At 45.6% G+C, this 22,833-nt stretch overlaps 1 protein-coding gene and 1 long non-coding RNA gene across 3 annotated transcripts in view; both read left to right on the plus strand.

Moving 5' to 3' along the window:
- Window positions 1–14,107, plus strand: part of LOC311592726 — a 41,092-nt gene extending 26,985 nt beyond the window's left edge. Inside the window, exons 3-4 of the long non-coding RNA XR_014777499.1 lie at window positions 4,724–5,510; window positions 14,037–14,107. This is a non-coding gene — a long non-coding RNA (uncharacterized lncRNA). The remainder of the gene's footprint in view (window positions 1–4,723; window positions 5,511–14,036) is intronic.
- A 73-nt stretch (window positions 14,108–14,180) lies between these two features.
- KCNK2 (potassium two pore domain channel subfamily K member 2) overlaps window positions 14,181–22,833 on the plus strand; it is a 186,641-nt gene continuing 177,988 nt past the window's right edge. Inside the window, exons 1-2 of one of the 2 annotated variants that reach the window (XM_084773396.1) lie at window positions 14,181–14,204; window positions 17,459–17,658. In XM_084773396.1, the coding sequence (XP_084629522.1) occupies window positions 17,625–17,658 (34 nt within the window). In that variant the 5' untranslated portion in view covers window positions 14,181–14,204; window positions 17,459–17,624. Of the gene's footprint in view, window positions 14,205–17,002; window positions 17,659–22,833 lie in introns of those variants that run through there. The other variant, XM_084773395.1, reaches the window with a different exon arrangement.

Here is a 22,833-nt window from a genome sequence, read left to right on the forward strand (position 1 = left end):
ACCCTCTAATACTGTGAGCCAGAACGAACCGTTCTTCTCCTAAGTTGCGCCTTCTAGGTACCTTGTACCTGCAATGCAAAGCTAACAATTGGAAGCCAGTCCCATAGCATCCTGCCCGATGGCCCGTCACCCTCCTCCTGTGTCACCTCATGTCTGGCCCTGTCTTCCTATAGTCTATTTGAAGTGTCGAAAGAGTACCATTAGAATGAAAGCCAATTGCTCTCATCTTTTGTGCAAAATCGTCGGTAAGACAGGCTCCTAATTCACAGCGAAGGGTCAGCAGCACCTCGATGGCCAAGAGACCTGCATTCCCCTGGCTTCTGCCCCCTTCGTTATCTGTGCCCGTCCCCTTGCGCACTGCCACCCAGAGTCAAGTCGGCTTGCTTCTGCTTTGCTGGGCTGGTATGCCTCAGGCCCTAGGCCTTTTTATTTCCTGTTTGGTATAGTCTTCTTTTGGCTGTAACTTCATTCTCTCCTCCGTGTTGTGAGGGAAACCTTCCTTGACATCCCTTCCTATTTTTCATCCCCCCCCCTTTCTCCCTTAATTGCTTTACTTTTTACCTTCAGAAGATATTCATGCCCAACTTACTGCACGGATTCATTCACTTGCTTGCCATCTCTTACTTTCCAACCTGGAGTGTAGCTTTCTAAGCGCAGAAGCTTTTGTGTGCATACATGTCTCAAGCTCTAGGATGATGCTTACCATTCAGTGGATGCTTTTTCAGTATCTGTTCAAATGAGTGAGTAAGGGCTAGAGAGATGCTCTGTGTGGAAGGGGGCTTGTGGCACAAGCGTGGGGACCTGCTCTCACGTTAAGTGCTGTGCATGGCTGTGTGCATGCCTGGGACATGGGTACCATGAGGGACAGTGATTGGACGATCACTGGGGTTTGCCGGTGTCCACCCTCGCCCTCAGTGCAAGACTCTGTCTCAGAGCAATGAGGTGGAGAGTAATAGAACAGGACGCCCTGACATCTCTGGCCTGCACACATGCTTATACACAGTCATGTGCAACAGACAGACACATGATCATATACCATAGACATATATACATATATACATAAATCCACACACACAAAAGACTTAAAAATGAATGAACGACTCAATAAGTAGGGTCTAAATATGGAAGAATGGAATAGATTAAAAATGATCCAGCAAAACAAGGAGATAAAAAATGCTAGCAATATAATTAAGAAAGCATATGTTTCTTCTCTCAGTATGAAATAGCAGACACTTATATTTCTACTAGTTGAAATGAATACCTTTCCTGCAAAGTGCAAAGAAACAGGAAAAAGAAAAATAGATTGGGTTTAGTGATGAAATTTCAAAATTTTGTTTTATTAGTTTATGTGTGGGGGTGTCCTGTCTACATTTATGTCTGTGTGCCACATGCATGTGGGTACCCAGTACCCATGGAGGCCAGAAGATGGTCTTAGAGTCCTTGGAACTAGAGGACAAACAGTTGTGAGCTGCTTTGTGGGGGCTGAGGACCGAACCTGGGCCCTCTTAAGCACTGAGCTATCTCTCTGAGTCCCTAGTGAGGAATTGTTAAGCGAGGTGGAAAATCTATTTTTAAAAAAACCTGGGAAGAGTTTTATGTGCATGAGGATTTAAAAGCCACAAAACTAGAGTCTTCTGAGGAGACACTTCAGTCTGAAGAGAGGTTTTTTTCTGCAGTTTTGACCTCTGACAAAGATCTCCAGTGCCATGTGGAAACATGTTAGAAGAACATGTTAGAAATGCAGATTCTCAGGTGCCACCCTCATCTCTAGAGGAGAAAGTGCTCATTCTCATATAGGAGAACTGGCTTGCGGGGCATGGTGTAGAGTGTTTCTCCTGACTCTTTTGAGCATTTCCCTTCTTCACAACACACACACACACACACACACACACACACACACACACACACACATCACTACAACCACCACCACCACCATCACCGTATTTGTCACCATCATCACTCTGTATGTCACCATCATCGCTACCACAATCACCACCACCATAATCATCATGGTTACCGTTGTCTCAGATCTGGTGCCCACTGCATCATGTTTGCTTCTACCTACTGACCTTTGTCTTCTGTATAAAAAAAAAGTCAGCATTTCCCCTCATCTTTAAACAGAAAACAACAGTTTTTAAATATCTTCCTTGAGCTCTCTTTCCCTTACTGTCCCACTTTCACCTTCTTTTTATAGCACAACTCAAAATAATTCTCTAAAAATTCTCTCTGTTTTTCTTTTGAACACACAGAATCAGGCTTTCCCACTTCACTCTACTAAGTGGCTCTTTCCAAGATCACTCTCAGCAAACTGTACACTCTCAGTGCACACTGACTTCCCTCGGGCCTTGATCCAGCAGCAGCAGCTGAAAGTTTATTGTATTCTGTCAGAATCTTTTTCCTTTTCCTTTTTAGTTAATATACATTTATTTATTATGTATAGAGTGCTCTGTTGGTTTGTACACCTGCACATTCCAGAAGAGGGCACCAGATCTCATTATAGATGGTTATGAGCCACCATGTGGTTGCTGGGAATTGAACTTAGGACCTCTGGAAGAGCAGCCAAGTGCACTTAACCTCTGAGCCATCTCTCCAGCCCCAGAATCTTTTTCCTAACTTCTCTTGATCCCCACTTAGTCTCCTCTAGTTGTATCTTCTTATGTTTTGAAATCCTAAAAATGTCCCAAGGTTTTCTCTGCCCATACTGGTGATTTTGTTTGCTGCTGATCTCCCATTTTCTATCTCTTAACTCAACTGTTGTAGTGAATTCTGCAGCCCAAACATGGACTCTAGCTCACTCTAAACGCTTTGTCCTTAACAGACTTCTTGGAACCAGTGTCCAACTCTGAGTGCCTGTCCATTCCTTCTCAGCCTCCCTCCATCACGGCCTCAGTAAGCACAACCTCATCACATAGGCCTCAAGCACTGAGGTGTCTTAGGCTGACTTTTCTCTCAGGAGCCACAACCAATCCAACAGCAACTCCTATAGGTTCTCCGAATTTAACCATCTTCTCTGCTGTCTTGTCCTAACCCATTATGACAAACGGCCTGTGGGACATGACAGCACCTTGGCTGGTCTTGTCTCCTCTGGCCCCATGATAGATGATTCTCAGCCTTGATTAGGACTCGCCACCTGTCTCAGATCCCCCCGGGAGTTCCCACGAGAGCTGGTATGAAGCCCTCACCTTGATTTTCACAGTCTTTTCTGACCTGTTGATCCTAAGCACATGACCTTGCCACACTAAAGTACCCCAGGCATGTTTGCACCTTAGGCCCAACCTTCCTGCGCTGCGTCCTTCCAATGCCACTTTTCAAAGGTCACAATCCAGTGGTAATGCAGCTAACCTCATAACTCTGTTTTATCTCTCCTTGCATCCCAGCTTTATGCTGTGTGTGGCCTGGCCTGTGTTCCACCTTCAAGCACAAAGCCATGGAAATATAAATGAGTCACACCTCAGATCTCCTCTGCTGTCTGCAGAAGTGTATGACAAGCACACAGAACAGTTCTTGCGTGTTCATTACAAATCAATAGACATTTGGGCTTTTATTCACAAAGCCTCTGTATTAGACTCATCCACACGTTTAAGGGTTCCTTTAAGAAGGAAGTATCTATACGTTTTTGTAGCAACTTTGTTAGCACCCATCCTCTTCCCCTTGTCTCTTAGTAACTCAGGGATCGGGTCTGGCTTGATTTTGCTCACAATTTTCCAGGGTCAGAATGAGATAAAGGTTGCTTTACACAACATTTAATTTGGCTGTATAGGAGGAGACCAAGGAAGCCCAAACTACAAGCAATCAAGATTTTTAATGTATTCATGTGGAATTCTTTACCAAGTCAAAATGATTGAAATAACTGATGAACAACCCCCCCCCCCCATTTTTTGTTTCTTGTTTTTTGTTTCTTGAGACAGGGTTTCTCTGTGTAGCCCTGGCTGTCCTGGACTCACTTTGTAGACCAGGCTGGCCTCGAACTCACAGAGATCCACCTGCCTCTGCCTCCCCGAATGCCGAGATCACAGGTGTGCACAGCGCTGCTGACTTCCTTTCAGCTCAGTCTGACCCTGTATACTTCCTGAGACCTGAGGACCACGGAAGAACTGCCTGGCTGGGAAGGTGAAGAAAGGCCACTTTGGTCAGTGGCAGGCCGACAGCAAGGCTTGGCTCTCCTTTCCATGAGGCCATTAGGCAAGACTCTGCCCACCTGGGAATTGTTGCCAGTTCTACTGGACACATGTGGAAACTTAGGGCTGGATGACCAGACAGCTTGCACGAGGAGTTCCTACCCCAGCCAGTGGCAGCGCCAGGCTCCACGGGCTCCATGGGCCCTTCTGTAGGACGAAGGCCTGATGGTCTGTAGATGCCCTGGAAAAAGGAATCTAAGCTAATTCCTTTTACTTTTATAGAGCAAGTTCAAGTGAACGCCAAAATAAATCATGAAAACACAGGAAAAACATAGCCCACAGATGTCATGATCTAAACACCAGGCTGGAGAAATTAATGTGGAGTTACTTTATGAAGCATGCTGAACATATGGAACAAGTTACAAGGCTGGGGTATTCCTTTTTCTTTTCTTTTTAAAATGGCACCACTGGCCTCAGGACCCAGAGTATGGTAACCTAAAAGAAATGAAAATTAAGACAAAACATTACCCAATATTCTCTTTAGCAGAGTGTTTGCTCTGATTTTTTTAAAAAACATCATCATAAACCATCGGCTCTCTTTCTAGGGAGAATGTATGCACAGCATCCTCCTGGGAACAAGAGCAGCTTGGCATTGAGCGGCGGCCGGCTTGCTAGAGAGCAAGGTGACAGACGATCACTTGGAAATCTGTTCATTGCAAAGGGCACCGACTGTAGCCACATTCAGTTGGGATCTGTGAGCCGAAGACTCACATTCTGGGTGTATAAATGTGTATCGATGCTCTCAGAGTGTGAGCATGGTAACCTACGTGACCTCTGAACTCTGTCCAGGTGCGTGCTCTCCAGAACTTCCTGGGCAATAGTCAAGTTCAGCTGCAGTTTACAAATGTTGGCGTCCTTTGAAAGTGGAGCATGAGGAGACTTTCCTAATTGGAGTCTATATTTTAAAACAGATTGCAAAATGCTTGGGTGATGACACGGGTGAAATTCCAGACTGTCTGCGAAGAAACCACGTAGAACCAGGCCCTTTGAGCAAGCAGCCGCCACCTTTATCAGATCAACTGTGGCTGCTTGCAGGACTCCATCATGACAAGGCTTATGGGCTGTTGACTTTTGTCATAGGAGGGTGTAGGGAAAGTCACTGAGCCCTCACCTGCATTCCAGATGCTTCTCCCACCCATGCAATTTCATCTCCACTGCAGGTGGCCACGTTGGTGCCCCAGGGTGTGATAGAATATGTGGACTGTGGAGGTTGTGTGCGAAGGATCCTTTTCTTGAGGATGTGGGGGAGCTGTGATGCTGCTGGGAGAAATGTTCCTGGGCTGATTCTTCCGTGTCACTTGTGCTCCTGGAGGCAACCCTAATCCGCACTCTGTAAGTGCAATGGACTCTGTTTCCCCGGGATGAACTTTGGTGGGATTATACTTTGGTTTGTCCCCCGGGACCTTATGAGATGAGTCTGGGGACAACAATAGCACCGACCCTGATGTGAGTGATGGGTCAGGCAACTGAAGGCATGCTGTCTGAGTGGCAGGGACAAATGAGGGGACTGGGTGTACACGACAGAAACAGAAGATGATACTTAGTCACTGGACAAACAGGGCAGTGGTAACTAGATGGTTGGGAAACAGACTATTCAGTGGGGACCTTGGAGTGGGGGTGAAGTTTTAAGGGCTTTGATGAGCCCTATTATGCCAGTTGCTGTAGAGGAAGGAGCTCTCATTGAGTATAAACCCCAACAGCTAATTCCCTGATAAGGCGGCCAGGGGTACCTGCAGGAGCAAAGGCTAAGCAGAGTGACTGTATACAGTGCTGGCAAAGGGTCAGCCAATCCCAGTGGCCAGGCTGGGATTGTTTTGTGTTGTAGAATGCCATCCTTGGGGCACAACAGCCACCACTGAGATCAGAACAACTGTGACTATTTGTAGAGACCCTTGAGGGCAGCTTTGTTGACTGTTGATGTTCCCTTGTAGACTAAGGTGCCAGGAGGGTTGACCGGTTTAAAGTGTTGTTAGACTATCACCTAAGATTTACAGCTGTCCCTGTTAGCCATTTGGGTGCAATTCTGCCCTATTGCATAGGCTTCTGGTCTCAGGAGTACTAGGGTACCTGGGTTGGGGGACTTACTGATACGGACCCCATCTCTATGACTGTAAGTGAGCCATCATCCATGCTGGCTGGAGACTTTCCAGGGTAGCCTACCTCTTCCAGAAAGGGCCCTGTCTTTAAAGTTCCCACAACATTCCAAAACAAAACCACCAAAGGTGCAGAACAGGAACCCCGGGGGGAACAGCTCACGCTCAGATCAGAGTGCTCCTCTTTTATCTGTACGTGATTTTCTAAGTGCCCTGTGACGTTCCCGAGGAGACAGACCCTCCAATTCATTACATGCACAGAACCCAGGAGTGCCTACCCACTACTATGGCTTTATCCTGTGTGTTCTTGAGGACTGGCAACTTGATTTCCATTGATTTCTAAAGCATATATGAAGCTATCTTGTCATCAGTCACTTCAAAAGAGAAGCATAGGCCCAGGGAACCTCCAGTAAAGGTGTGAACTGCATCTCTCAACAGGAGCACAAATGTCAAGAAACCCTGGGCACAAATGTCTTTGGTATCTCTTCAGTTAAGCACATGTCTGTGGGAGAAAACTCTGACTTAATGCATACTTCTGGCTCTGTGAGACAACATCACAGTGAGTTACAGTCTACCACACAGGCTCAAAGAGAGCATGTATGTGACTGGGCGGGGCCTGGCACTTCTTTGGGCCTTTACTTATGTCTCTTTCTTTCCCCCTTTTAACTCTTTTCATCCATATGTGTAAGAAGGAGTTAATTAGGTTTTAGATATCTCTTTCATTCATTCATTCACTGAACATAATTCACTTGGAGGTTCTTATCAGACAGATACTCTGACTGCCCTCCAGTCTAGTGGGGAAAGACACACAGAAACCCCAAATCACTCAAATAAAAGAAAATTTATAAATATAATGACTCCAGAGGGAAGAAATGCTATGAGCCTTACAGACATTGAAAAAGCATTACTACTTCACTGTAGTATTAGTGTTTCATGGGAAGGGCAGTGTAGAAAATGGCTTGTAACCACACTCCTTTCACTCACAAAGAGTTTTAAAAGTTCTTATAGAAAAAAAAAAAACCAACCAAACCCTTCATGCTCTTATTGCTGGGCAGGGGGGAGAAGTGATGGACTGGCTTATATGAGAAATTCTCATAGGGAGAAACGGAATATTGTTAGGAAAAGCCAAGAAGGTGGCTCATTTGTCCGTGGATGGTGAAGCGTTCAGAGAAAAGATGGGGAGTGGGTGAGGTACCAGGCGGTGTGAGATGTGCCTCTTCCAGGAGCCGTTAGTTTGTTAAGCTAGTAGGCTCATCTTAATCAACTGGGTGGGTGGTCTTTAGACTCTTACAGTTGCTTGATCCTGGATTTAAGGTCAAGTTCAATAATATCTATGAGACCGAGATAATCTAAGCCATGTGCTTCATTAGGTAGAACAACACCAAAGGAGCTACTATCCCTGCTGGTTTGGACACCAAACTGCTAGCTGGGTCTATGACATTTCTATTCCCTTTGGCTTTTCCTCTGTGCAGCCTCAGTGTACCTCAAGGCAGCCGTGTCTTTTCTTGTTTCACATCCCACAGCTGACAGAAGTCTGTTCTTACCAAGATTGCGTTTGTGCTTATAAGTAAGGAGGCTGACACACTGGGACCTCCTGAATGGAACGCGGGGTGCAGGGTTATGTGATGTGTCACAGTCATGTCCAGGCAGATGATCCTAAGAAGCCTTGGGATGCCTTTCACAAAAGCACCTGCCACGTGCCAAAACTGAAAACAAAGACCTAATCCATCAAAGGCCACGGTTATGGGAACGACTCTAAATGCACTGACCTTGCTTTTTGGCTTCTGTGGTTCTGCTTCTGGCTGACTGTTCTTACTGGCTGAAGTATGTCAACCCAGCACGTGGTTTTTCTTCTTAAAAGCTCATCCCGAGAAAGGCCTGGGGCTACACTGGCGTCCTGAACACGCAGTGTAGTAACTGGCTGGCTAATAAAGGAGTCCTATTGACTTAACTACCTCCCTCTCCACACCCCCCCACACCCCAATACAGCTCCAAATCCCCAGCAAGATCAAGCCCTCGGTGCTCTTAGCAAGGACGTTGAGAGTAGCTGTTCCCTCATTCTTCATCCTTCTCGTTTTCTCTTTCCTGCTCTTTGGAGTCATCCCTCTGGATGGCTGCCAATATCCAAGCTCCTGTATCTCAAGACCTGTTTGGGGGGTCAGCTGGAGGACTCAGAAGTTTTGACAAGATGCAGTGGGCGCGCAGCTTCCCTTCTTCTTAGCCCTGACTTGGTGAGTTCTCTGGAATGCTTGTAAACGACTCTTCATGCGTTTCCTCTTGAGGGTCCTCTGAGAACGAGGATCTGATGGAGCCCCATTATAGACAGAGTGCTGGAGCAGAGAGAAGTGACAAGTCAGCCACACCCAGCACTGCTGCCTGCACGACACCACTCATACCACACAGAAGGAAGTGCGCCCACCATCTCCTGCCCCGTGGGATGTCCTCTGTGTGCCAGCCTTGAACAGCCACAGGGACATGCTGTTCCTGCCCTCCAGCCCTAGTTGCCGTTCTTGGACTTCTATCAGCCAGACCCAGAAGAAAGGGGCCTGCTTGGCTTCAACAGCCCACAGCCAGAAGAACATGCTCTGAGGACACCAAGAGGCTTCTTAATGGCTCTAAGGCCCAAGGACCAGTCCATCTGCCCCTTGTAGCTCAGATGGCATTGCCCTGGTGTTTTCACTAATAGCTGGGGAATCTTGTCTCTAGACTTAGAGACAAGAATTAAAAAACAAAACAAACAAAAATGCAGTCCAAAAGGTCAGCCTTGACTGTTCTTATTAATGTGCACTTATAACCCAGTACTCAGAAGGGAAGGCTAGAGCAGGAGGTTTGAAAGTTGTGTACCCCAGCTAGGGCTACACAAGGCAGCCATGTCTCAAAAGCAGCAGTGAAACATGCGCACCTTTGTGGCTCCTCCTAATGCTGGACAATAGCATACTGTATATTAGACTACATGCATGATTTAGCTCAAGTGGGGTCACTACCACACCTTGCTGCTTCTGAGTATGTTGACGCCCGCACAGGCAGGGAAGTGGATTTTTTATTCTTCACCTACAGGCAAGAGATGGCCATGTGCAAACAGTTCAGTTTTAAAATGACGAAATTTAAGTAAACAATGCTGATTTATCCTACAAATTAATATTCCTTCCCTTTGTGTGTATGTGTGTATGTGTGTGTGTATTTGTTAGCACATGTGTACCTTTCTTCTTTAAGAACTGAGAACTGTGAATAGAAATCATTGAAAGTGTTGATACTGTTTTACTGGAATGTAATAGAAGATCAAATTGTCCTCTGCCCAATAACATGCAAGACCATGTGGACACTGATTGGAACACGGAGACTTTTATTTGAAAGACCGTCTTCACTATCTGCCTCTGCCCGCCCCTCCCCCACTCCGCCCAAGCACAGCCTTGTTTTCAGTCCCCACAGCAACTGAAGATGAAAAGTGCCGAAGCAGAAAGTTCTCTCTACAACGTCCTTACCTCGTTTATTTTGAGAGTGTAAAACTCTGTTTTCCTAATGGATCAGCCTAGGCAGGAGTCTTAGAGGAACAAGATCAAAGTCCTGAATCACACATGTGTTTTCTAGACGCTTCTAGAAGTTAGCTGTGTAAAGGATCGTATTCAAATGATCAGGCTGAGCCAGGAATGGGCTTGTGTCTGTATCACTGACACTTGGGAGGCCGAGGCAAAAGGATTGAGTATGAGGCTAGCTTGGGCCACATAGTAAGACCCTGCCTCAACAACTAAGTTCTGACTGACTGACTTACTAACCAACCAACCAACTAAGCAAACAAAAATTAGGTCAACATACTTAAAGATAAACAATTATGCAGTATAATGTCTGAAATCAGATGTGGAGAGATGAAGACTCCTAGTTCTGAGGTACAGTTCCTGAAGGGCCCACAGGAACTCTATGTGCAGGTGGGAACACTACTGTGAAGGAGAAACTGGGAGCCTGAGATGAGTGTGTGCAAGCCTGTGTTCACAGCCCGGGGAGGCCAAGAAAAGAGGGGGAAGTTGAGGCCAGCCTGAGCAACATAGCTAGTTCCTGTCATAAACAAACAAACAGCTTTGGCTAATAAAAATACTTCCAAGGGCCCCTTAATTGTGTTTGTTTCTGAATAATCCAATGCTAATGATTTATATTCTAATTTCAGATAACCTAATTTATTGATACACGACCCAAATATATTAATGTTTAGTCTAGTTTTAAGATGGGTGAAGGTCAGCCTGTGGAAATGAAATCTCTACACAGAGAGTAACATGATGACCACCTTTGGGGTAGTATTTCTGCAGATGCTTTTCTGTGTGTGTGTGTGTGTGTGTGTGTGTGTGTGTGTGTGTGTGTGTGTGTGTCTATGTGTGTCTGTGTGGTGTGTACAAGCAGGAGCACACATGTGTGTATGCCTGTGTGAGTGTGTGCATTGCTTTTGAGATGGGGTCTCTCACTGGGCCTGGAGTCCACCCATGGTATTGGCTACACTGTCTGGTGTCAAGGGTTAGGAGTCAACCTGTGTTTGCTTCCCTTCCCAGCATGGGAGTTACAAGTTCATGTTGTCATGCTTGGGATTTTAATAAGAAGGGTTCTGGGGAGCAAGCTCAGGTCTTGTACTTGTAAGGCAAGTACTTTGTGGATGGAGCTACCCCCGACCTTAGGCACTGCTCTCTCCTCCTGCCAAGTCTTTCAAATACTTTTAAAGATCAGAAAATATTACATTCAATTTCAGGTCGCTTTTAAAAATGTTCACACCTGGGCATACTGGGTGCTTATTCCTTGATGAGAATCATGGGTTGCAGGTGATTGAAGGGAGACCCTGCTACGGGGTGAGTAACCAGGACACCTTCCACAGCACCCCCAGTTACTTCTGTCTGACCCGGCCACACCCAGTCTTTCTAGTCAGTCGTCAGAAGCTATGATTTGGTGACTGCTAGCCCACCTCCAAACCCACCCACACCAAAACTGCTCCAGAGACCTGCCTGACCCTTCATTGTTTAACCTGCTGTTGCCAGATGCTAACTTTCATCTCCACCCTGCTTGGTGGATTCATTTGACTCTTGTTATGTGTCCCTCAATTTGGTCTCTGGCCCAGTCTACATCTCAGCTTCTGGCCTGCACCATCCTGGGGCATTCCCATCCATTTCAGGGATTTGGCTTCTTTTCTGTGTGGGGACTAAAAGTTAATTCTTCTTTCTTGTATTGCGTGAGGCTCTGTCCAAGGAATTTGAATGTGACAGACTTTACTGCACATGTGTATGTATCATGTATATGTGGGTGTGTGTACATATGTGTTCAGATGTGGAGGCCAGAGGACAATGTCAGGTGTTCCACTGTACTGCGCTTTACTTTATCCCCCTGATGTAGGCAAGGTCTCACTGACTGAACCTGACTAAACTTGGAGCTTGCCAGTTTGGGGCTTAGGCCAGCATGCCTAAGCCATCCTTTAGTCCTAGCCCACAATTCTGCTGGATAACAGGTGTGTATGGCCATGCTCAGATTTAATGTGAGTACTAGAAATCCACTTGCATAGCAGGGGCCCTCATCTGCTGAGCTGAGCCATCTTCTGGGATGACAGGCTTTACTCTTAGTATGCCTGTCATTGACTGACAACATGGAGGACTCCAATTTTCTGCTTTCTTTGGTAGCGAGTGCTTTCTTACATTGACTGAGCATGGCCTCATGGCTGTTTGAGTCAATGTGACCTTTACAGGTTGGCTTAACCAGAGGCTTTATAATATCCTCATATGTTCCCAATTCCTCAGTCACCTATGATTGCCTTGAAACCGTGCTCAAGCACAGCAGAAAGCATGCCTGGGCTTGCCTGTAAGAAAGACATACAAACGTAAGAGACACAAGGGGAAGGCCTTAATTGTCCCAGTTGAGCCTATTGTGGACCAGCACAGCCAGCCAGCCATTGCCACAATAAAGAATCAGGCTTAGGTTATCAGTCCCCTACCCAACATGCTTGAACAAGCCCCAGTGATTCCACATTTGTCATTCTGACCCACCGAGTAATGAACAGCAAGAAATGCCTTGCTCCTACAGCTTAAGAAAACTGAAGAGGGGACCATAGAGACTCTCAGAGCCAAAAGATCACGATGCCTGTAGCTATAAAGTGTCTTCTAGGCTTGACAGGGAAGTCGCAACCGTGAAACCTCAACAGTATGGTTACCTAAACAAGACTTACACAGAGATTGCACAAGTTGACATGCCAGCGTGGAGGGTGACATGTCACAGGGCCCCATACTAACTTAAGTGTTATGTCAATCAGTGGTTGCCAGGGGAGGAAGAATTTGTTTCCCAGGGACAAACTCCCACATAGATCATCCAATCCCAAGTGGTCATCCCTAAGCACTTGTATATGAGTAATACTAGACGGACTTAGTAAGGTGTGTGTGTGTGCGTGTGTGTGTGTGTGTGTGTGTGTGTGTGGTGTGTGTGTGTGTGTGTGTGTGTGTATGTGTGTAAAACAATAGCAATTAAAGAAGAGGTCCTGAATTTGAGAGTGAGGTTGGTAAAATGGAAAAGTTAGAAGAAGAAAGGGGAGGAGTTGAAATGGTGTAAATTCACCACACATATATGAAATTCTCAAATAATTTTAAATAAAAATATTCTTGGAGATAAAAGAAATGCCTTTTGTGGGAGGCAGATGCAGCGTGCAGTAGTGGTGAACAGATTCCACTGTCTCTCTAGTGGAGTTGTAGTTGTGTTTAAGATAGACTTTTCAGGGTTGGCAACAACGTGGCTCAGCCAGAGGACCCATGTTCAGTCCCCAGCACCAACATGGTGGCTCACAACCATATGTAATTCCAGTTCCAAGGGGAAGCACTCATATACATATAAAATAAATATAATTAAAAAAATACGTTTTTCTTGTGAACAGTGGGCAAACAGAAGGAGGTTGAGAAGTTATACACTTGATATGCCTCCAGATATATTTGTACGAGTGGTGCACTGGTGTAAGTGGGTGGCGTATGCCAGGGTGCTCATCCATATGTGTGCACGTGGAGGTCACAGGGGATGTCAGCTGAATTGCTTTGTCATTCTGTCTTACTCCTTTGAGACGGGCTCTCCCATTGAAGCTCCACTCACCCCACACCCTCCAGTTTTAGGCTAGATTATCTGGCCAGTGGGTCCCAGCAAGCCATCTGCGTCTGTTCCCCCCGCCCCCAGCACCCACCAGCACTGGGCTTTCGGGTATATGTGGCCACATCTGGCTTTTTACATGTGTGCTGGGAATCTGCACTCAGGACCTCCTGCTCACACTAACCCACGGAGCCATCTCCCCAGCCTCTTTCCCAAATTTAATATATATATATGTATATATATATATTATATAAAAAATATATAAATTTTCCCAGGAGAATAAGAGAAAAGGAAGGAAGCAAAAATAAAGAAAATAATTGAAGGGTTTTTCTAGGACAGGTTGATTTGATTTTGGAAAGAAATATAAACGTGTCTCATCTAAAAATTGAATGTGTTCTAGGGACATTCAAAGCCAATGTTTGTGTTGCAGATGACATTCTAAACCTATTTCCATAAAGGCCAAGGGATCTAGGGCTGGCATGCAGCAGATATTCCTGACAACCCTTACATTTGCTGTTGCTCTGAGGTCTCCATGCTGCACTGCGGGTGGAGCGAAGAAAGCGTCCGTGGACCTCAGAAAGTTGGCCATGCCCGGCAGATACGTATCGGAGCCACACGCATTAGGAATCCTAAGAATAGCCAGTCTCACGAAATTTCCAATCCCTCTTGTTTTTGGCAGAACTTAAAATTCCACGGAGATGGCTCATGTCGCAAGACTTCTGTGTGGTGCCAGCCAGCACCGGCGAGGAGATCGGTCTGAGGAGTGAGTGCCAAACCAACGTGGCTGCGCGTTTTCACGCCTCTGAAAAGGTCTGGGTTTGGCCTCAACTAGGAAAGAGCATTTGAGGTTTGTATTCTGTGCCAGCATTTCAAATGCCATTCACCTGACTCAGGAGACTCTGAACATCAGCAGAAACCAAGGGACTGAGTAAACTTTGAATATTCTTGATGTTCCTACTTGCTTTGAACAAGGCTCCTTGCTGGGAGACAGAAGAGGGTACTTTGGAAGCAGGATGTTCCCACATGCCCCTTGCTGGGGAGCACAGGGGCAGTGTCATTTGAGGTTCGGAGATTCATTAGGTAGAAACTGAGAAGTGATGCCTAAGGTGCTGATGTGGACAGGACTTGACTTGTCTCTTTAGATGGTTGAGGAGTAAGACAAACAAGAAACATGTTGCCTACTGCAATCAGTGTACTTTTTTTTTCCCCTGCAGAAGAACCTATCATTTGATGCTTCTCATGGTTGGGTACGCTATGCCCATCCCACTTCCCTGACGTACGTCTACATCTTGTATGACAAATTCTGCCTTCTCACCCAAACCCAGCTTCGACACCAGCCTTCAGTGGCCAGCCCTGGCAGACTGCACTCTCAGCTTTTGTGCAAATTCGCAATTGTATTTTAAACACAACATTGTGTTCTTAGCACATGGCCCAGAGCATTGTGGAAGGCTAACAAGTGGGAATGGCCTCACATTACCCGACTGTCACCATATTTCCCTTTATGCACCACAGGAACCTTCCACCAATATTAGATGCACCCTTGTGATGATGATTCTTGGTTGCCAAGTTGACTACATCTGGAATTAACTAAAACCCAAGCAGCTAGGCAAGACCCACAAGGGATTTTTCTTAATTAAATAATTTGAAATAGGAAGACCCACCTTTAAGCCAAATCTTTTGAGGTGAGAAGAGTCACCTTAAATCTGGGCCACAGCTTTTGGTGGCAGGCAGCCTACATAAAGGATGTGGAAGAGGGAAGAACTCGCTCTTTGCCTGCTTGCTCTCTCCCTCACTGGCAAGTTCATTTCTTTGCTGGCATTAGAGTGTTCTCCAGGATTCCAGTATATACCTAAGGCCACCTAATACTGGATTCATGAACTTTCCATTGGTAGATGACCATTGTCTGATTAGCTGAGCCAAACTTGTAAACCATTCTAATAATTCCATTATCTATGTCTGTCTGTCTGTCTGTCTGTCTGTCTGTCTGTCTTTCTATCTATCTATCTGTCTATCTTCACTCTATTAGTTTGGTTTCTCTAGAGAACCCCGACTAATACAATTCTTGTCTCTTAGTCCCATAGTTTATAAACCATTTGTTATTCCCAGAGTGACTTTTGTTTCAGAAGCGTCTGCCCTGCCCATCCCTACTAACATCCTTATCCCTCTGCCAGCCTTCTCATGTGTGAATGTGAAATGTGAACACGTGGTCACTGGGGAGCTGCTTTCCCACCCGCTGGCTTACGCTTAGGTGCTAATTTATTATTATTATTATTATTATTATTATTATTATTATTATTATTAATTATTATTGGTTTTTCAAGACAGGGTTTCTCTGTGTAGCCTTGGTTGTCCTGGACTCACTTTGTAGACCAGGCTGGCCTCAAACTCACAGAGATCCACCTGCCTCTGCCTCCCAAGTGCTAGGATTAAAGGCATGCGCCATCACACTTGGCAGGTGCTAATTTAAAGCAACATCACCCCTGCTCTTCAGCACCGAATCGTCTGATGTTTAACTGAGCTGCTCCTTAACTGGAAATGCAGAAACATTTCCCATAAAGCTCATGAGATAAGCACCATCGGATTCTGTTTATTCTTCAGGGTTCCAGTGGCTGGCAGCCTCAGGATTATAGCCCAGGAGCATATCAATGAAATAAAGGTTAGGGGTTATACACTCTAGTCCAGTTAGCATGGCTGTTTGTCACAGATCCCCTTCCAACCCCCCTCTATACAGGCACATCTCCCAAGAACCACTATCATCTAGAAAATGGTGTCCAGGAAGCCGAGTTCAGGCAAAGCTGAAACCCCTCTCTTAGCTGAGAGGAGTATGCTATGGTGTGCACACACATGGGTGCACAGGAGGAACTTTTGTCCATGTGAACAAAAAAATGTGTCTCTTGCATGATTTCAATACTGTACATTGTCTCTGATGGAAATATCAGGTTACCTCCCACCAACATTTGATGCACAGGACCACATAGTACCGATCTGAGCCCAGATGTTTGAGATCTGGGCTGGAACGCCACAACACAGATTGTGTTACCCCAGGGTCACCCCACCACCTCATGCTCCCTGCTCAGCTGTGTTTTGTTACGGCTTTAGCAGAGCGCCGATGTGTTTCCACAGTCTCTGTCTGGTATTGGATGACATGCGGGCTGATCTCGGTGGTTTGAACAGACTGGTAGGGGGTTATACAAACCAGAGCACTTTGCCTTCCCAACAGTAAGAAAACATGTTAGGAATTACTGCTGATAGTCAAGGCATCTCTCACCCCGTTTTCCTCACTCCCTTTCATGGTCTCCTTTGCTCCTTACTCTTGTTTTAGCCTCCAATACTTTTTAAAGTTTGCTGTCACTTTTAGGACTCTGAATGTCCCTCTACTCTCCTCTAGAAGGAGACTCCTATTTTAATTGCTTTGTCATCTCAGCCCCTCAAAACTTTGCTCTCATTCCCCCCTCTTCCCTTTTTCCTCTATCCTAACCAAACAACCAGGTCATAAAACTGATAACATTCCTAATGTAAAAGAGAGAGAGGGAGTGAAAAAGAAAAAAAAAAAGATAATCAATGCAATTTAGATAAGGTGGAAAAAAAATAAAGAAGTAAAAGCCCATATGGCACGTGGCCAGCGATTGCTCTGTTTGTATTAATCTGTTCCAGCCGTAGTGCAGCAGGCACAGAGCGTGTTTGCCACTTAGCAAGCGCAGGAGCTTAAAAATAAACTTTGACAACGTAGATCTCTTTGTCCTGTCAGGAATGGAAAACATTATGTACTTCAAAGCACATGAAGCCTGATTCGAAAATATAGTTTGTGTGGCTGTGGCTATTGGGTGGGTCTTTAAGTCACACAAGGCACATGGGCGATTTGTGTGTAAACAGTAATGCAGGCAGCCACAAGCTACTAAGAACACACAGCGCTGGCGACTTTGATAAGCCCATTCATAAGGAAGGAGTGTCTGTCTTTTGAGTTCCTTGGAATAGCTGGGAAATGATTCCTCATTTTAATCAGGGGTTTCTTCCTGAACTAAACTGCAAAACCAGAGAACTCGAGTAGCTCATTTCATTTGCACAGAGCAGCGTTTGTTCATTTTGAGTGTTTTTGGACAGGAAATCGATCTACAGGGTAACATTCACACACACAAAAAGGAACAGTATGGGCCGATGGCTTGTTAGTACAAGTGACTCTGTTTTGGACATTACGGACAAGAAGCCTTGGAGGAAGAACGGCGTTAAAGATCAAAAGCATGACAACTCCTGATGAAAACATCCCCAAATGATGAACCCACGAGTGAAAAGAAACGTCTACCGTAAGTATCTTTGCTGTAATCAAGCATCTTGTTTTGATTTTTAGAAGAATTCTGGGCATGCGGAGTAGATCTGTGAGCGAGTGTTTGATACAGCGTCTTCGTTTGCAGAATAGTCTATAATTAAACTCTTTGGGTGGCTGCAGCAGAAGGTTCATTGCTGGAATGCCTTCCGTGATTCTGCAACGCCGGGAGAAGCCGCAGGTTGATTTCGGAGCGCTTCGTACGGCAGGCATGGCAGGCGGGCTTTACGGTGTGATGTGTGTGATCCTGGCAATGCATAATCCATCACTGTATACACACTGAATCTGCATGCTGGTAGTTTATTTATTTGGTTTCATGTGGCTAATCCTGTAATCAAAAAACGTGGGCATATAGAGATTCGAGCAATACTATCAGGATGTAGAGAGAATTGTACCTGTTTCCTGGGTGAATCTTCTTCATCTAGCACATCTTCCTATGGGGAAGAGATGTTTGGGCTTGGGGAGTGGGCAAGGAGAAAGTACCACTGCATAGAACAGACTCCTGTGGAACTGACACCTGGATTCCAGTTGCATTTCCCAAGTTTCTGTCCACAATGTTCAACAATTCATCCTGAGACGAATCTTGTCAAGTCTCAGTGTGTTGAGCACCGACACGGTCTTATGAATGTGAAGAAGCGAGCCTCTGAGAATGAGCTTTGTGCAGATACGAAATCTAGCATGCTCCACTCTTAGCATCTATCAGAGCGGGTAGAGATTCAGTAGAAAGTTCTGGGTGTTGGATAAAGTCGGCTGGTAAGTTCATAGGAAGGTACATCTCTGTGAATGTATTCATGAGTGTGATTGAGAAGTGTGTACCAAAGGATTATATAATAATGGAATTACATTGTATTGCCCTTGTCAGGAAGGGGTTTCTTTAACAAGTCAAATTCTGGATTCATTGCCACTTTGGTTATTCTTCTTTGATTTACTATTCTTGGGGGAAGGGCGTCTCCCAGGAGCATCTGGGTCTGTAGCACAGCTGAGCATAGCTGGTTTCCAGTCAACATGTAAGGTTCTGATGTAGCTGGAACAGTAGATAAAGTAATGTTAGAGCCTCCCTATGCTGAGGGTGAGCAGACGGCTGAGATACCAGCCGTGTCCTAGACGGACTGGTCACCTTTCAGGTATGAGTGCTGTGCAAATAAACTGAGAGGTGAGTGGATGAGAAGGCCCTTGAGTGACAAGACAAAGTCGTCTAGTGGAGGGGAAATGTAAAGTTCGCAGCAGTACGGTCACCACCTTCACAATGGCGGACAGCACCTCTGGCAGACTTGGCGTAGAGGTTTGTTGAATTGAACTCGCCCTTCTCTTTCCCAAGTAGCCAAGAAGATGCTGCACGTGTGTTAGAAGTGGTGGTGGGATCCTCGGGGTAGGAACTGACGAAAGCTCTATCTAAGCAACAATCATCAGTAAGGTAAAATGCTTTGGGATAATTACATGTAGCTTCGGGACAAGCTTAAATTATAACATGTGTAACATCACATATAAAAAATGGCTAAGCTTAAATTATCCCTTTAACGGTTCAGTCAAGTCAGGTGTGGATTTCACAGACGCTGTTGCCAGGTAGAAATTCTAACTAGAGTAAGACCGTCTGTAGCAATAGCCTGGCAGTTCTTTTAGGAATTAGTACTTCTTCAGGCTAAAGTCATCTGGGATTGTTATACAGACTTCTGGGACGTCAGTCAAGAAATGATGCAACATTCAACAAGTTCTAACACTGGCTCCCCTCTGTGAGGAAAAGGGGTGCACTGGGCTACTATAGGAGAGGAAAGTGAGGGGGAGTGTGGTATGTTGGCCATGGCTCTGAAGAGGTCCACCTGGGAGTCAGGACACAAGTTCAAAGCCTGTCTCCTTCAGTGAGAGCCGAGATCATCCCCACTACACAAAACAACAACAGAGTTGGGGACTGTCGGCTGCTGGAGGAAGTTGGTGTGCCCTCCAGCTGTCTGGCATCCAGGGCCGCTTCTGGGTAGCAGATGGTAACTTCATGTGTCTGCAGCGTGTTTTTATTTTTCCAGGCAGCAATGTGACATCAGAAGATCCCTAGGAAGAGAATGCACAATGTCTATTGTGGGAGGGTTGGGTGTCTACCACTGGGGGTGTGGGTGTAAAAGAAGGAATGTCAGGCATCTCCAGTCATCATTTGTAAAGGCTAAGGTTTTTGGAAAAATGCCTAAATGCTATTTCTAGCTGTATGTATGTATGTATGTATGTATGTATGTATGTATGTATGTATGTATATATAATATATATATATATAGTATATATATATAATCTTACTTCTTATACTTGTAAAGGTTAAATTAGATCTGACATATAGCAAATGTGAGATAAGATGCTTAAACTCCACAGGCTCCCAGACCCTCTAATATTTGAGGTCTGGTCATCCCAGCCATTGAGCCCCAATGCTTTGATCATATTAATCCTCAGCCCATGATGCAGCTGACAGAAACACCTGTTCTCTGAGTACTGGTCAGCTGACAGGCAAAAAAAAGTCCAGCAAAGCTTAAAGTACAGCTAGCGGATGAGGACCGGCCAGGTGTGGAGGCTCAAGTCCACCACTCTAGCTCTTGAGAGGCTAAGCTGGGAAGAGCCATCTTCAGTTCCAAAACAGCTCGGACCTCAGAGTGAGACCTTTCCTTTTAAAAAAAAACTGAGCAAAACCCCACCGAGTGAAGAAGCTGACCAGGTTGTATGGGTTGAAAGCGACGAAGAGCTTTTCCTGCCATTTTCAAGGCGAGGATCAAAATCCATTTGCTTATGGCCCTTGGTTCTTGTAGGACCATGCGGATAGCTGCCCCTTGTTACTAAAGCTCTCCTGTGAATGTTGGCATACAGCCTGTCTCCTCAGCCCAGGATGCCTTCTCACACTGTTGGTGCAGGTATCTGCAGCACAAATGACCTTCTGCAAACGCAAGGGCTAAAAATGTCTCCTAGGGCATCTTTCCACAGGGCCTGCAGCAGAGATTTCTGTGGGTAACGTATTTTGATGATTCAGTGTATCGTGCCTACTTGTTCCAAGCACACTGCAAAGCACTTGGGTGGGCCCAGAATCCTTGAGCCGCTGCTAGATCCCACATCCCAGATAGGAAGTAACCAGGCGGTCAGAGTTTTCAACTAGGCAAATCACTGGCATTTGGGCATGGCCATTAAAAACATGATGTTGCATCTGTCTAGTACCATTTTTCCCCATACACCTTCACACTTATGAGCTTGTTTTTTTTAAATCATCCCCATTGTGGAAGTGGGGACTACCCTTCATCTCCACATGGGGGTACATAAATGCAGAAAAGAAGCAGAGCTGTTGAGGCGGAGGGTTGGGTAGGGAGCAGTGAAACTTGTCCCCAGAAGTATCTGACTCATCTCCCACTCTTACGTGTTAACTGGGGTCTTAAACTTGAGCACTAACGAACTAACTTTGTATCACACCATTTACAGAGGCCCATCAGACAAGGAGACAAAACAGCGCTACTGGGTTCAGCCCAAGGCAACTGTGCAGAAATAGCCAAGTGCCTGAATTCTTTGTCCTCTTTACAGGAGGAGGCTGAGAGTGTCCATGTCTGCTCATTTGTTTCTTGTTTTACAATTCCTCCTGTGGTCCCCATCCTCCAAGCAAAACACCTACCATTTTCATCAGCGCCTGCTAGCAAGAGATCATCACAGTCGGCGTGCTGACTGTTGACATTGCTCCATAGGACAGAGTAGAGAAGGGCACTAGACCCCTGTTTGAGATTCCAGTTCCCCTCACAGCCGTTGGTATGCAAGTCTGCCCATTGCCCGTGAGACTTCAGATGTGCTAGAGTATATAGGCTGGGGGAGGTTGAGGCTGTGTCTATGCCCTATGGGGAACCCATCGTCCATGCCAGGGGGAGACTGGGATCGTCCAAGCTCCTCTAGGCAGGCCCTCTGCTGTGCTCTATGAGTGAGTCCAGTGCGCTCATTGGCTCCTGAGGCCCAGCTCGTGTGGTATTGTATTTTGGCTTGCTGTTGGTACAGTATAAGGTGAGAATGGACATTATATACTACTCACCGGGGAAAGAATTCTGGCAATAAGGCCCTCAGTGTGCTCTGGGATGTCTTTTCTCGAGCATGGCATGGCATGGAGTTGGACAACTAAAGAGCAAGCACATCTCTGTGATCGTATCTTAGGTGGGCAGTGACACCAGCAGCTGGCACCCTGCCCCATAGCTCCTCGGGCTGATTAGGCACCTCCCACAGGTATAGATTTTGAGACTCATGTCATAGACAGCCTGGTAATTTCAGCCTAGCAACTGGATGTCTCCCTCGGCTGGGCTGGGGGAGCTGCAGTTTATAGGTTCAAGAGAAAGATAGGAAAACCGTAAAACAGCAGGGGGCTGAATATCTCACACAGATTAACAGCTGGTGAATTTGAAATGTAATGTGTCAACTTTGTATAGTTACACTGTCTATGCTATAGTCATTGTATGCACGTGTGTGAGAGAGACTCATATGGGTGCGGACAAACTAGGGTGTCTTTCCTCAGGTGCCATCCACCCCAGCCCTTTATTTAGACTCTGGCCTGAAACTCACGAAGTAAGTGAGGTTGGCTAGTCACCAAAGCCCAGAGCAGAGATCTTCTAGTCTTTACCTCTCTAGTGCTTGGATTACAAACATACATAGCCACCCCTGGAGATTTCAAAAGTTTGTATTACTTTTAACTCTGTGTGTGTTTGTGCACATGCGTGTGTAAACATACACACACATGTGCACGAGAGAGAGAGAGAGAGAGAGAGAGAGAGAGAGAGAGAGAGAGAGAGAGAGAGAGAGAGAGAGAGAGAGAACAAGAACACTCAGCTGCGTAAAAGGCCACTCACATCATAATGGCTAAAAGATAAAATGCCCCAACTCTAAGAACCAGGGGGGTGATGCTGTGAATCATCTTGTATGCTCATTTGAAGCCTGACTATCTTTTTTCCCCTGGAAGTATGTATTCAAATTTTTGCCCATTAAAAAAATAACCTAGTTATTTGTAGGGTTTTTATTGGTGGCTTTGAGAGCTCTTCAGAGTTAAAAATATAAGTAAACCCTTCGATTTGTGATGCACAGATAGTTTTCATTGGTTGCCATATGCTCTTGATTGACTATCATATAAAAATATTATAGTTTAAGCCAGGTGTCGTGGCACGCGCCTTTA

Source organism: Acomys minous (assembly GCF_964271855.1).
Source record: "Acomys minous genome assembly, chromosome: 1".
Taxonomy (NCBI): Eukaryota; Metazoa; Chordata; class Mammalia; order Rodentia; family Muridae; genus Acomys; species Acomys minous.